General features: G+C 41.5%; 2 protein-coding genes across 18 annotated transcripts in view; both read right to left on the bottom strand.

The window, feature by feature from the left end:
- ank2a (ankyrin 2a, neuronal) overlaps positions 1 to 13,047 on the bottom strand; it is a 90,680-nt gene that overhangs the window by 13,703 nt on the left and 63,930 nt on the right. For all 10 annotated transcript variants that reach the window (XM_034211655.1, XM_034211664.1, XM_034211665.1 and 7 more), the window contains 5 exons: positions 12,566 to 12,643; positions 12,310 to 12,441; positions 11,921 to 12,061; positions 11,604 to 11,814; positions 11,280 to 11,358 (listed from right to left, as the gene is read on the bottom strand). In XM_034211655.1, the coding sequence (XP_034067546.1) occupies positions 11,280 to 11,358; positions 11,604 to 11,814; positions 11,921 to 12,061; positions 12,310 to 12,441; positions 12,566 to 12,643 (641 nt within the window). The remainder of the gene's footprint in view (positions 1 to 11,279; positions 11,359 to 11,603; positions 11,815 to 11,920; positions 12,062 to 12,309; positions 12,442 to 12,565; positions 12,644 to 13,047) is intronic.
- LOC117543399 lies at positions 1,373 to 10,024 on the bottom strand. 8 transcript variants are annotated; one of them, XM_034211670.1, is made up of 2 exons: positions 8,863 to 10,024; positions 1,373 to 6,312 (listed from the first exon to the last, which is right to left on the bottom strand). In XM_034211670.1, exons 1-2 carry the CDS (start codon positions 10,014 to 10,016, stop codon positions 1,749 to 1,751), a joined length of 5,718 nt encoding a protein of 1,905 aa, XP_034067561.1. In that variant the 5' UTR covers positions 10,017 to 10,024; the 3' UTR covers positions 1,373 to 1,748. The 8 variants fall into 8 exon arrangements, with proteins under 8 accessions (XP_034067561.1, XP_034067566.1, XP_034067560.1 ...); XM_034211675.1 differs by lacking the exon at positions 8,863 to 10,024 and adding an exon at positions 8,540 to 8,599 and having other exon boundaries at positions 1,373 to 7,758; XM_034211669.1 differs by lacking the exon at positions 8,863 to 10,024 and adding an exon at positions 7,429 to 8,509 and having other exon boundaries at positions 1,373 to 6,648.

Below are 13,047 nucleotides of genomic sequence, written 5' to 3'. Positions count from 1 at the left end.
AGTTGAGTAATTTCTTGCATTTAAATGACTGTTTTGATGTGTTCCAGTCAGGCTTTCGTCCAAACCACAGCACTGAGACTGCTCTTTTAAAGGTCTTCAATGACATCCACTTAAACACAGACAGTGGCAGAACTTCAGTGTTAGTATTATTAGATCTCAGTGCTGCGTTTGACACTGTTGACCACAACATATTACTAGACCGACTGGAAAACTGGGTGGGACTTTCGGAAACAGTTCTGAATTGGTTTGAATCCTACTTAAAGGACAGAAACAACTTTGTTTCTATAGGTAAATACACATCTGAGTTGACAAATATGACATGTGGGGTTCCTCAAGGCTCCATCTTGGGGCCTCTTCTCTTTAACATCTACATGCTACCACTGGCTCAGATAATGAAGAACAACTAAATAAGTTACCATAGCTATGCAGATGACACACAAATTTACGTAACAATTTCACCAGGAGACTATGCTCCAATTCAAACACTGAGTAAGTGCATTGAACAAATCAATGACTGGATGTGTCAGAACTTTCTCCAATTAAACAAAGATAAAACTGAGGTAATGGTTTTTGGAGCCAAGTCAGAACGTATAAAAGTTAGCGCTGAGCTTCAGTCTGCAATGTTCAAAACCACAGATAAAGCCAGAAATCTAGGTGTAGTCATGGACTCTGACCTGAGTTTCAATAGTCACATTAAAACAGTTACTAAATCAGCCTACTATCACCTAAAGAATATATCTAGGATTAAAAGACTAATGTCACAGCAGGATTTGGAAAAACTTGCTTTTATCTTCAGTAGACTCGACTACTGCAATGGTGTCTTCACAGGTCTCACTAAAAAATCTATTAGAAAGCTGCAGCTAATTCAGAACGCTGCTGCTCGAGTCCTCACTAACACTAAGAAAGTGGATCACATCACTCCTGTTCTGAAGTCTTTACACTGGCTTCCTGTGTGTCAAAGAATAGATTTCAAAATACTGCTGCTGGTTTATAAAGCACTGAATGGTTTAGGCCCAAAATACATTTCTGACCTCCTGCTAAATTATGAACCATCCAGATCTCTCAGGTCTTCAGGGACTGGTCAGCTTTCTGTCCCCAGAGTCAGAACTAAACATGGAGAAGCAGCGTTCAGTTATTATGCTCCAAATCTCTGGAACAAACTCCCAGAAACCTGCAGGTCCGCTGCAACTCTGACTACTTTTAAATCCAGGCTGAAGACTTTTCTTTTTGTCGCTGCTTTTAATTGAACTATTCATATCTTAGACTGCACTGTAACTTTTATCCATGTACTTTTTTTTTCTTTTAATGTTTAATTGCACTGTAACTTTTATCCATGTATTTTTTCTTTTAATGTTTATTTTATTAGCTTTTCTTTTTAATGACTGATTTTAAATGCCATTTTCTTATTCTCTTTCATTTTTTGTAAAGCACTTTGAATTGCCTTGTGTTGAAAAGTGCAATATAAATAAACTTGCCTTGCCTTGCTTTGTATTCTTTAGTATATATTGTGGATTCTGATGCCATGGATTCATTAGAGAAAGGTTGGCAGAGTGTCATTTTTATCTGTGACTTGCACTGAAGCAGAGCTTTCAGCAGTTTGTTTAGCTTCAAACAGTAAACTGCAACACATTACATCTGACAGCATTGAAACAGGTGATACTGGTCTATTTTGAGAGTAGTGCAAGTAGTAGTCACAATGTTGACTTTTCATTTGGCCAAATGTCATTGCACAAGGCAAAGAATGTTGTTCAACTGACTCCAGATAATGTGGGGAGGATGCTCTGAAGTTTGCTAACCAGTCCTGCAGGTGTGGAAAAGTCAAAATCCGATGACATGGAGTCCGGGGACAATGCCCTGCTACTAAATAACACATCAAGTGCATAGTCTGAAAACACTGACTGGGGAGAATCTGGTCTGGTAGTGTTGAATATGGTTTCTAGACACAGATCAGTACTTTCCCAATCCGAAAATAATGATTGTGGTGTAAATGACCTTTGCCTTGACAATTCCACATGTTCACCCAGATACTGACAACTGTACTGAGGAACAGGTGAGTCTGGAGAGACTGGCCTATGTTCACTTTGAGATGCCACTGACTCTGGGGAGGATGCTTTAAAGTCTGCTAACCAGTCCTGCAGGTGTGAAAAGTCAAAATCAGATGACATGGGGTCCGGGGACAATGCCCTGCTACTAAATAACACATCAAGTTCATAGTCTGAAAACACTGACTGGGGAGAATCTGGTCTGGCAGTGTCGAATATGGTTTCTAGACACAGATCAGTACCTTCCCAGTCTGAAAATGTTGATTGTGGTGTGAATGACCTGTTCCTTGACAATTCCGAATCGTAACAGATATGGGGAAATCTGAACTGTGGAACTGGTGAGTCAGAAGAAAGTGGTCTTTGTCCACTATGAGACGCCACTGCCTTGGGAGACTGTGATTCCACTTTAGTGACCCAGTCCTCTATTGAGGAGTGAGTCCACTTGTTGTCTGATGACTCTAACTGAGGCCCAATAGGAACAAATTCAAATGGTTTGCAGACCAACAAAGCTTCTGCTATACTTTCATGCGTTAGGCCTCGCACAACATCTGCATATGTAAGAGCTCTTGTTGTGGACAATGGTGGGGACCCAGATATAGTTATGCTTGATTTTTCAGCACCAACTGGTAAGATAGATGAATCTGGCGAATCTGGTCTATTTTCATCAAATAATTCCTCGAGACAGAATCCGAAATACTCAATATCTGACAGTGTTGAAAAAGGTGATACTGGTCTATTTTGAGAGTAGTGCAAGTAGTAGTCACAATGTTGACTTTCCATTATGCCAAAGGTTATTGCACAAGAGAAGGAATGTTGCCCAACTGACTCCAGATAATCTGGGGAGGATGCTCTAAAGTCTGCTAACCAGTCCTGCAGAAAAGAAAAGTCAAAATCAGAAGAGATGGATTCTGGGGACAATGCCCTGCTACTAAATAACACGTCAAGTGCATAGTCTGAAATGACTGACTGGGGAGAATCTGGTCTGGTAGGGTCAAATAGGTTTTCTAGACACAGATCAGTACTTTCCCAATCTGAAAATAATGATTGTGGTGTAAATGACCTTTGCCTTGACAATTCCACATGTTCACCCAGATACTGACAACTGTACTGAGGAACAGGTGAGTCTGGAGAGACTGGCCTATGTTCACTTTGAGATGCCACTGACTCTGTGGAGGATACTTTAAAGTCTGCTAACCAGTCCTGCAGGTGTGCAAAGTCAAAATCAGATGACATGGAGTCCGGGGACAATGCCCTGCTACTAAATAACACATCAAGTTCATAGTCTGAAAACACTGACTGGGGAGAATCTGGTCTGGCAGTGTCGAATATGGTTTCTAGACACAGATCAGTACCTTCCCAGTCTGAAAATGTTGATTGTGGTGTGAATGACCTGTTCCTTGACAATTCCACATGTTCACCCAGATACTGACAACTGTACTGAGGAACAGGTGAGTCTGGAGAGACTGGCCTATGTTCACTTTGAGATGCCACTGACTCTGGGGAGGATGCTTTAAAGTCTGCTAACCAGTCCTGCAGGTGTGAAAAGTCAAAATCAGATGACATGGGGTCCGGGGACAATGCCCTGCTACTAAATAACACATCAAGTTCATAGTCTGAAAACACTGACTGGGGAGAATCTGGTCTGGCAGTGTCGAATATGGTTTCTAGACACAGATCAGTACCTTCCCAGTCTGAAAATGTTGATTGTGGTGTGAATGACCTGTTCCTTGACAATTCCGAATCGTAACAGATATGGGGAAATCTGAACTGTGGAACTGGTGAGTCAGAAGAAAGTGGTCTTTGTCCACTATGAGACGCCACTGCCTTGGGAGACTGTGATTCCACTTTAGTGACCCAGTCCTCTATTGAGGAGTGAGTCCACTTGTTGTCTGATGACTCTAACTGAGGCCCAATAGGAACAAATTCAAATGGTTTGCAGACCAACAAAGCTTCTGCTATACTTTCATGCGCTCGGCCTCGCACAACATCTGCATATGTAAGAGCTCTTGTTGTGGACAATGGTGGGGACCCAGATATAGTTATGCTTGATTTTTCAGCACCAACTGGTAAGATAGATGAATCTGGCGAATCTGGTCTATTTTCATCAAATAATTCCTCGAGACAGAATCCGAAATACTCAATATCTGACAGTGTTGAAAAAGGTGATACTGGTCTATTTTGAGAGTAGTGCAAGTAGTAGTCACAATGTTGACTTTCCATTATGCCAAAGGTTATTGCACAAGAGAAGGAATGTTGCCCAACTGACTCCAGATAATCTGGGGAGGATGCTCTAAAGTCTGCTAACCAGTCCTGCAGAAAAGAAAAGTCAAAATCAGAAGAGATGGATTCTGGGGACAATGCCCTGCTACTAAATAACACGTCAAGTGCATAGTCTGAAATGACTGACTGGGGAGAATCTGGTCTGGTAGGGTCAAATAGGTTTTCTAGACACAGATCAGTACTTTCCCAATCTGAAAATAATGATTGTGGTGTAAATGACCTTTGCCTTGACAATTCCACATGTTCACCCAGATACTGACAACTGTACTGAGGAACAGGTGAGTCTGGAGAGACTGGCCTATGTTCACTTTGAGATGCCACTGACTCTGTGGAGGATACTTTAAAGTCTGCTAACCAGTCCTGCAGGTGTGAAAAGTCAAAATCAGATGACATGGAGTCCGGGGACAATGCCCTGCTACTAAATAACACATCAAGTTCATAGTCTGAAAACACTGACTGGGGAGAATCTGGTCTGGCAGTGTCGAATATGGTTTCTAGACACAGATCAGTACCTTCCCAGTCTGAAAATGTTGATTGTGGTGTGAATGACCTGTTCCTTGACAATTCCACATGTTCACCCAGATACTGACAACTGTACTGAGGAACAGGTGAGTCTGGAGAGACTGGCCTATGTTCACTTTGAGATGCCACTGACTCTGGGGAGGATGCTTTAAAGTCTGCTAACCAGTCCTGCAGGTGTGAAAAGTCAAAATCAGATGACATGGGGTCCGGGGACAATGCCCTGCTACTAAATAACACATCAAGTTCATAGTCTGAAAACACTGACTGGGGAGAATCTGGTCTGGCAGTGTCGAATATGGTTTCTAGACACAGATCAGTACCTTCCCAGTCTGAAAATGTTGATTGTGGTGTGAATGACCTGTTCCTTGACAATTCCGAATCGTAACAGATATGGGGAAATCTGAACTGTGGAACTGGTGAGTCAGAAGAAAGTGGTCTTTGTCCACTATGAGACGCCACTGCCTTTGGAGACTGTGATTCCACTTTAGTGACCCAGTCCTCTATTGAGGAGTGAGTCCACTTGTTGTCTGATGACTCTAACTGAGGCCCAATAGGAACAAATTCAAATGGTTTGCAGACCAACAAAGCTTCTGCTATACTTTCATGCGTTAGGCCTCGCACAACATCTGCATATGTAAGAGCTCTTGTTGTGGACAATGGTGGGGACCCAGATATAGTTATGCTTGATTTTTCAGCACCAACTGGTAAGATAGATGAATCTGGCGAATCTGGTCTATTTTCATCAAATAATTCCTCGAGACAGAATCCGAAATACTCAATATCTGACAGTGTTGAAAAAGGTGATACTGGTCTATTTTGAGAGTAGTGCAAGTAGTAGTCACAATGTTGACTTTCCATTATGCCAAAGGTTATTGCACAAGAGAAGGAATGTTGCCCAACTGACTCCAGATAATCTGGGGAGGATGCTCTAAAGTCTGCTAACCAGTCCTGCAGAAAAGAAAAGTCAAAATCAGAAGAGATGGATTCTGGGGACAATGCCCTGCTACTAAATAACACGTCAAGTGCATAGTCTGAAATGACTGACTGGGGAGAATCTGGTCTGGTAGGGTCAAATAGGTTTTCTAGACACAGATCAGTACTTTCCCAATCCGAAAATAATGATTGTGGTGTAAATGACCTTTGCCTTGACAATTCCACATGTTCACCCAGATACTGACAACTGTACTGAGGAACAGGTGAGTCTGGAGAGACTGGCCTATGTTCACTTTGAGATGCCACTGACTCTGTGGAGGATACTTTAAAGTCTGCTAACCAGTCCTGCAGGTGTGCAAAGTCAAAATCAGATGACATGGAGTCCGGGGACAATGCCCTGCTACTAAATAACACATCAAGTTCATAGTCTGAAAACACTGACTGGGGAGAATCTGGTCTGGCAGTGTCGAATATGGTTTCTAGACACAGATCAGTACCTTCCCAGTCTGAAAATGTTGATTGTGGTGTGAATGACCTGTTCCTTGACAATTCCACATGTTCACCCAGATACTGACAACTGTACTGAGGAACAGGTGAGTCTGGAGAGACTGGCCTATGTTCACTTTGAGATGCCACTGACTCTGGGGAGGATGCTTTAAAGTCTGCTAACCAGTCCTGCAGGTGTGAAAAGTCAAAATCAGATGACATGGGGTCCGGGGACAATGCCCTGCTACTAAATAACACATCAAGTTCATAGTCTGAAAACACTGACTGGGGAGAATCTGGTCTGGCAGTGTCGAATATGGTTTCTAGACACAGATCAGTACCTTCCCAGTCTGAAAATGTTGATTGTGGTGTGAATGACCTGTTCCTTGACAATTCCGAATCGTAACAGATATGGGGAAATCTGAACTGTGGAACTGGTGAGTCAGAAGAAAGTGGTCTTTGTCCACTATGAGACGCCACTGCCTTGGGAGACTGTGATTCCACTTTAGTGACCCAGTCCTCTATTGAGGAGTGAGTCCACTTGTTGTCTGATGACTCTAACTGAGGCCCAATAGGAACAAATTCAAATGGTTTGCAGACCAACAAAGCTTCTGCTATACTTTCATGCGTTAGGCCTCGCACAACATCTGCATATGTAAGAGCTCTTGTTGTGGACAATGGTGGGGACCCAGATATAGTTATGCTTGATTTTTCAGCACCAACTGGTAAGATAGATGAATCTGGCGAATCTGGTCTATTTTCATCAAATAATTCCTCGAGACAGAATCCGAAATACTCAATATCTGACAGTGTTGAAAAAGGTGATACTGGTCTATTTTGAGAGTAGTGCAAGTAGTAGTCACAATGTTGACTTTCCATTATGCCAAAGGTTATTGCACAAGAGAAGGAATGTTGCCCAACTGACTCCAGATAATCTGGGGAGGATGCTCTAAAGTCTGCTAACCAGTCCTGCAGAAAAGAAAAGTCAAAATCAGAAGAGATGGATTCTGGGGACAATGCCCTGCTACTAAATAACACGTCAAGTGCATAGTCTGAAATGACTGACTGGGGAGAATCTGGTCTGGTAGGGTCAAATAGGTTTTCTAGACACAGATCAGTACTTTCCCAATCCGAAAATAATGATTGTGGTGTAAATGACCTTTGCCTTGACAATTCCACATGTTCACCCAGATACTGACAACTGTACTGAGGAACAGGTGAGTCTGGAGAGACTGGCCTATGTTCACTTTGAGATGCCACTGACTCTGTGGAGGATACTTTAAAGTCTGCTAACCAGTCCTGCAGGTGTGAAAAGTCAAAATCAGATGACATGGGGTCCGGGGACAATGCCCTGCTACTAAATAACACATCAAGTTCATAGTCTGAAAACACTGACTGGGGAGAATCTGGTCTGGCAGTGTCGAATATGGTTTCTAGACACAGATCAGTACCTTCCCAGTCTGAAAATGTTGATTGTGGTGTGAATGACCTGTTCCTTGACAATTCCGAATCGTAACAGATATGGGGAAATCTGAACTGTGGAACTGGTGAGTCAGAAGAAAGTGGTCTTTGTCCACTATGAGACGCCACTGCCTTGGGAGACTGTGATTCCACTTTAGTGACCCAGTCCTCTATTGAGGAGTGAGTCCACTTGTTGTCTGATGACTCTAACTGAGGCCCAATAGGAACAAATTCAAATGGTTTGCAGACCAACAAAGCTTCTGCTATACTTTCATGCGTTAGGCCTCGCACAACATCTGCATATGTAAGAGCTCTTGTTGTGGACAATGGTGGGGACCCAGATATAGTTATGCTTGATTTTTCAGCACCAACTGGTAAGATAGATGAATCTGGCGAATCTGGTCTATTTTCATCAAATAATTCCTCGAGACAGAATCCGAAATACTCAATATCTGACAGTGTTGAAAAAGGTGATACTGGTCTATTTTGAGAGTAGTGCAAGTAGTAGTCACAATGTTGACTTTCCATTATGCCAAAGGTTATTGCACAAGAGAAGGAATGTTGCCCAACTGACTCCAGATAATCTGGGGAGGATGCTCTAAAGTCTGCTAACCAGTCCTGCAGAAAAGAAAAGTCAAAATCAGAAGAGATGGATTCTGGGGACAATGTCCCTGCTACTAAATAGCACGTCAAGTGCATAGTCTGAAAACACTGACTGGGGAGAATCTGGTCTGGTAGGGTCAAATAGGTTTTCTTGACACAGATCAGTACTTTCCCAATCAGAAAATAATGATTGTGGTGTAAATGACCTTTGCCTTGACAATTCCACATGTTCACCCAGATACTGACAACTGTACTGAGGAACAGGTGAGTCTGGAGAGACTGGCCTATGTTCACTTTGAGATGCCACTGACTCTGGGGAGGATGCTTTAAAGTCTGCTAACCAGTCCTGCAGGTGCAAAAGTCAAAATCAGATGACATGGAGTCCGGGGACAATGCCCTGCTACTAAATAACACATCAAGTTCATAGTCTGAAAACACTGACTGGGGAGAATCTGGTCTGGCAGTGTCGAATATGGTTTCTAGACACAGATCAGTACCTTCCCAGTCTGAAAATGTTGATTGTGGTGTGAATGACCTGTTCCTTGACAATTCCGAATCGTAACAGATATGGGGAAATCTGAACTGTGGAACTGGTGAGTCAGAAGAAAGTGGTCTTTGTCCACTATGAGACGCCACTGCCTTGGGAGACTGTGATTCCACTTTAGTGACCCAGTCCTCTATTGAGGAGTTAGTCCACTTGTTGTCTGATGACTCTAACTGAGGCCAAATAGGAACAAATTCAAATGGTTTGCAGACCAACAAAGCTTCTGCTATACTTTCATGCGTTACGCCTCGCACAACATCTGCATATGTAAGAGCTCTTGCTGTGGACAATGGTTGGGACCCAGATATCGTTATGCTTGATTGTTCAGCACCAACTGGTAAGATAGATGAATCTGGCGAATCTGGTCTATTTTCATCAAATAATTCCTCGAGACAGAATCCGAAATACTCAATATCTGACAGTGTTGAAAAAGGTGATACTGGTCTATTTTGAGAGTAGTGCAAGTAGTAGTCACAATGTTGACTTTCCATTTGGCCAAATGTCATTGCACAAGAGAAGGAATGTTGCCCAACGGACTCCAGATAATCTGGGGAGGATGCTCTAAAGTCTGCTAACCAGTCCTGCAGAAAACAAAAGTCAAAATCAGAAGAGATGGATTCTGGGGACAATGTCCTGCTACTAAATAGCACATCAAGTTTATAGTCTGAAACTTCTGATTGCGGAGAATCTCGTCTGTTCTCATCAAACCTAATTTTATTTGGAAACTCAAAAATGAATGTTGGTCTCTCCACCAAGTTAAAGACCATTGGAGTGGGTGTTTGTTGTTGTTGGAAAATGTGACAAGACTCTCCAGATTTGTTTTGATATGTGAGATCAGAGTTTTTTGTGAATGAGTTTTGTTTTTCATTGTGCTTTAAGGTGTTGTGTTTAATGTTTGTTAAATGATCATCAGAATGACATTGTGATTGTATGCATTCAGAGGAATTTGGCTTTAACTTAGAAAACCAGTAATCAAGGAAACATTGACTACTTTTCTGTGATGGTTTTGGTGCTTCAGATGAGGATGGACATAACTGAAATGACCCTGACTCGTTTTGACTCAAACAGTCTGTATCTACACTATAGATACTTTTGACATCAGAATGTGAAAGGTATTTTGAGGCTGGAACATCAGTACCAAACATCGGTGCCCTTTCTCCAGCTCTTACCTGCCATGTCAATAAACCTGGTGCATATCTGCTTTTTTTATCGGAACATTTATCAAGAGGTGATGGTGCATTCATAGAATATTGCAAACGATTTGAAGCTACTAATTCTGTTGTCAAAGGGTCACCCTGACGCAGTTCAGTTGGGTAGTTGCAGAATGTAGTGTAAGGAACTGACGTCAGTGGTTGCAAGGGTAGATTTCCCGCTGTATATAGTAAATAATAATCACAATATTGACTCATAAGTTGGGCGCGAATAGGTTCTGAGAGTATGAGTTCAACAAATGAGAAACTGCACTGAGAAGTCTGTGAATCTGGCGAGGAAGGTCTTCTGAGAAGGCCCCTTTCATTAACAGGTAACAATGGGCTACCCTGCTCCTCAGATGCCAAATTATCAGGGGTGAAGGGGCTGTATTCTAAAAAAGTGAAAGGAAATGTCACATCATCCTCAGGTGCTTGTAGCACAAGAGAGTTGCTATCAGTTGAGTCAAAAGCCATGTGAGAAGGGCAACTCGTTGTAAGACTGTCAGGAAACTTGGTCTCTGGTTCCTTCATTTCAAATGGTTTCATCATGCTGTACTTTGCTGTTGCAATAATGGGTTCAATGAAATCATCAATGAAGGGCATGTTTCCCCAATACCCTTCATTGCACACTTTGGGTTTTGTATTATCTTTCTTGCCTGAATTGATGTGTTTGAACCCCTTATCTCTACCTGCAATCAGTGAGATCTTGTCATGATCAAACAGTACATCAGTACACTTCTGAGAGAGCCTGCTTTTTCTAGCTACATCTGTGTCATATTCAGTCATGACCAGAGTTGTTTGGTGGTCCTCTGGTGGTAAGACTAACAGGCTAGGGTCAGACAACTGACATCTTCTGACAATGCTTTTAGACGTGTCTGTATGCTCTGGTGCATAGCTTGACTTATTGCAAAGCTCACTGAAGTCAGTCTCAGCTTGGTCTGACTCTGATAGGCTCAAACCAAAGTCTCTGACAGATATTGATGATGGTAACTCCAGAAATATAGTTGATTGCCCTTGCTCATCTTCCAGAACACACTGCTTCAATGGTAATGATTGGCTGGTGTCATCTTTGACTTGGCTTTGAATTAGAGGGCCACCTTGGAAAGACCTGGTGAAATAAACACTGCAGCAATCTTGCTGTTCTTTCACTTTGAGGCCATAAACCTGTGTCGCGTGGCTCCCCAGTGCTTCTTCTTTTGAAGTGGAAAGTGTACTCACTTGCTCATTAGAATGATCATTACTTGTAGGTTCTTGTGTAATAAAATCCTCAGAGGTCCACAGGTTAGGGTTCAATTCACTGTAACACAGAAAGAAGACTATGTCACAAAATACGACTTAGCATTAATACATTATGTCAAAGCCCCATTTTAACGAGACTAAACATTGTTGTTTAATGACATTGTTCTATATTAACCTCCATAACAAATAAATAAGTATATGTCTTTATGCTTATTGGGCAAGAAAGGTCAAATTATGTGGGACAATTTTATGCTGTCGATGTGTGATGCAGATTCAGGGAATTATTTTAAATAAATAATTTACTGTGGGATCTCAAGGTCCTCCAACAGGTCACCATGCATGCTCTCTGAGTGCGTGTGTCCAGCAGGCTCTGCCCAGGAAGTAATATCCAGTAGCGAAGCAACTGATAGGTCCTCTTCAGAAACAGCTGGGGGTGGTCTGCGGTCTGACTCCACCCTTCTTACGATTCGGGGGCTGTCTGCATCCTCTTGAACTAAAGATAGGGCTACTGACACTGAAAAAACACACACTTGATGAATAAGCTGAACATTGTGCTAACAACAAATTAAATATAGCCTGGTTTGAGATAGAGCTTTCAAATTGGTGGTTTATTTGGGTACCTTCACTGTGATCCAGTGTCTTCTCGATCTCTGCATATGTTCTAGATGTTTGCTCTTGAACTGACTTGTTCATCTGGGTTTCAATGAGATGGACAATGTCCATGCGGTTGATCTTGGTTAGTCTCTTAATAAGACAGTCCTCTGTGGAGAGATTGAAACAATCATTAATAGAGTAAAAAACTGTAAAACAAACATATAATTAACACAAAAAAGTAATGATTTATAAATTGCAAATGTAAGTTTACATTACATCTAGTGTTAATATATAGATCTATAGGATACACAAATCATCACATTCAAACTAAGAAATGTTCAGGATTCAAAGTGTTTTTATTTACAAATCCAACTAAAATGTCACTTAAAATCTTTCAGACCATCACGCAATGTACCTGTGGCATGTTTGCCTTCCCGCTCAACCCAGCGCTGCAGCAAGGCATGGCTCTGCTCTTGGAGGGAATTAGGATTCTTTGTTCGCACTAATTTAATATCATCTTCACTGAATTCCAGTTCTCTTGCCAGTTCTAGAGCGTTAAAAATGGGATGACAATGTAAACCATATTTTATTTGTTTAGCAGCTAGAACATGGATACATACAACATAAAAGACAAAATGCTAGCAAAATGATTACATTATTTGACAACTTACCAGTCCAGCTGAAACCAAGAAGATCTGCAACGATAGCTAATGTCTCCTCTTTCCTGTCAGCATCATCCTGCCAATCCACTAAAGAAATTGCCGTAAGAGCCAGTCATTACGTTTTATTATCATGGTCAATAGTTCAAGGTGTAGAATACCATTACCCATACATATATATAAGTAAAGCTTTTTTCCCATTGCAGGTACCAGTCATATATACACAATATTTGATGTGCATATCTTTATGTAATTAATATGTGAGGATTGTATGGTATAGGCTGTTATACTCTGAAATTAAATGTATGTAATGTTGACATAAATGAACACATAGATGTTGGATTTGTCCCTAAGAAGAGGAGTTCTAACTTGTTTACAGGCTATGATAATTTGGTCACAATTAGCAGATTATATTTTTAATCATTAGTACAAGCAATGACAGTAATGTGCTGGTAAAGTAGTGTTGATGTTAATATTAGTAAAGCTGTATTAGT

The sequence above is a fragment of the Gymnodraco acuticeps genome, unplaced genomic scaffold, assembly GCF_902827175.1.
Source record: "Gymnodraco acuticeps unplaced genomic scaffold, fGymAcu1.1, whole genome shotgun sequence".
Taxonomy (NCBI): domain Eukaryota; kingdom Metazoa; phylum Chordata; class Actinopteri; order Perciformes; family Bathydraconidae; genus Gymnodraco; species Gymnodraco acuticeps.
The sequence above is the reverse complement of the archived record's forward strand: the minus strand, read 5'-3'. Positions and strand labels throughout refer to the sequence as shown.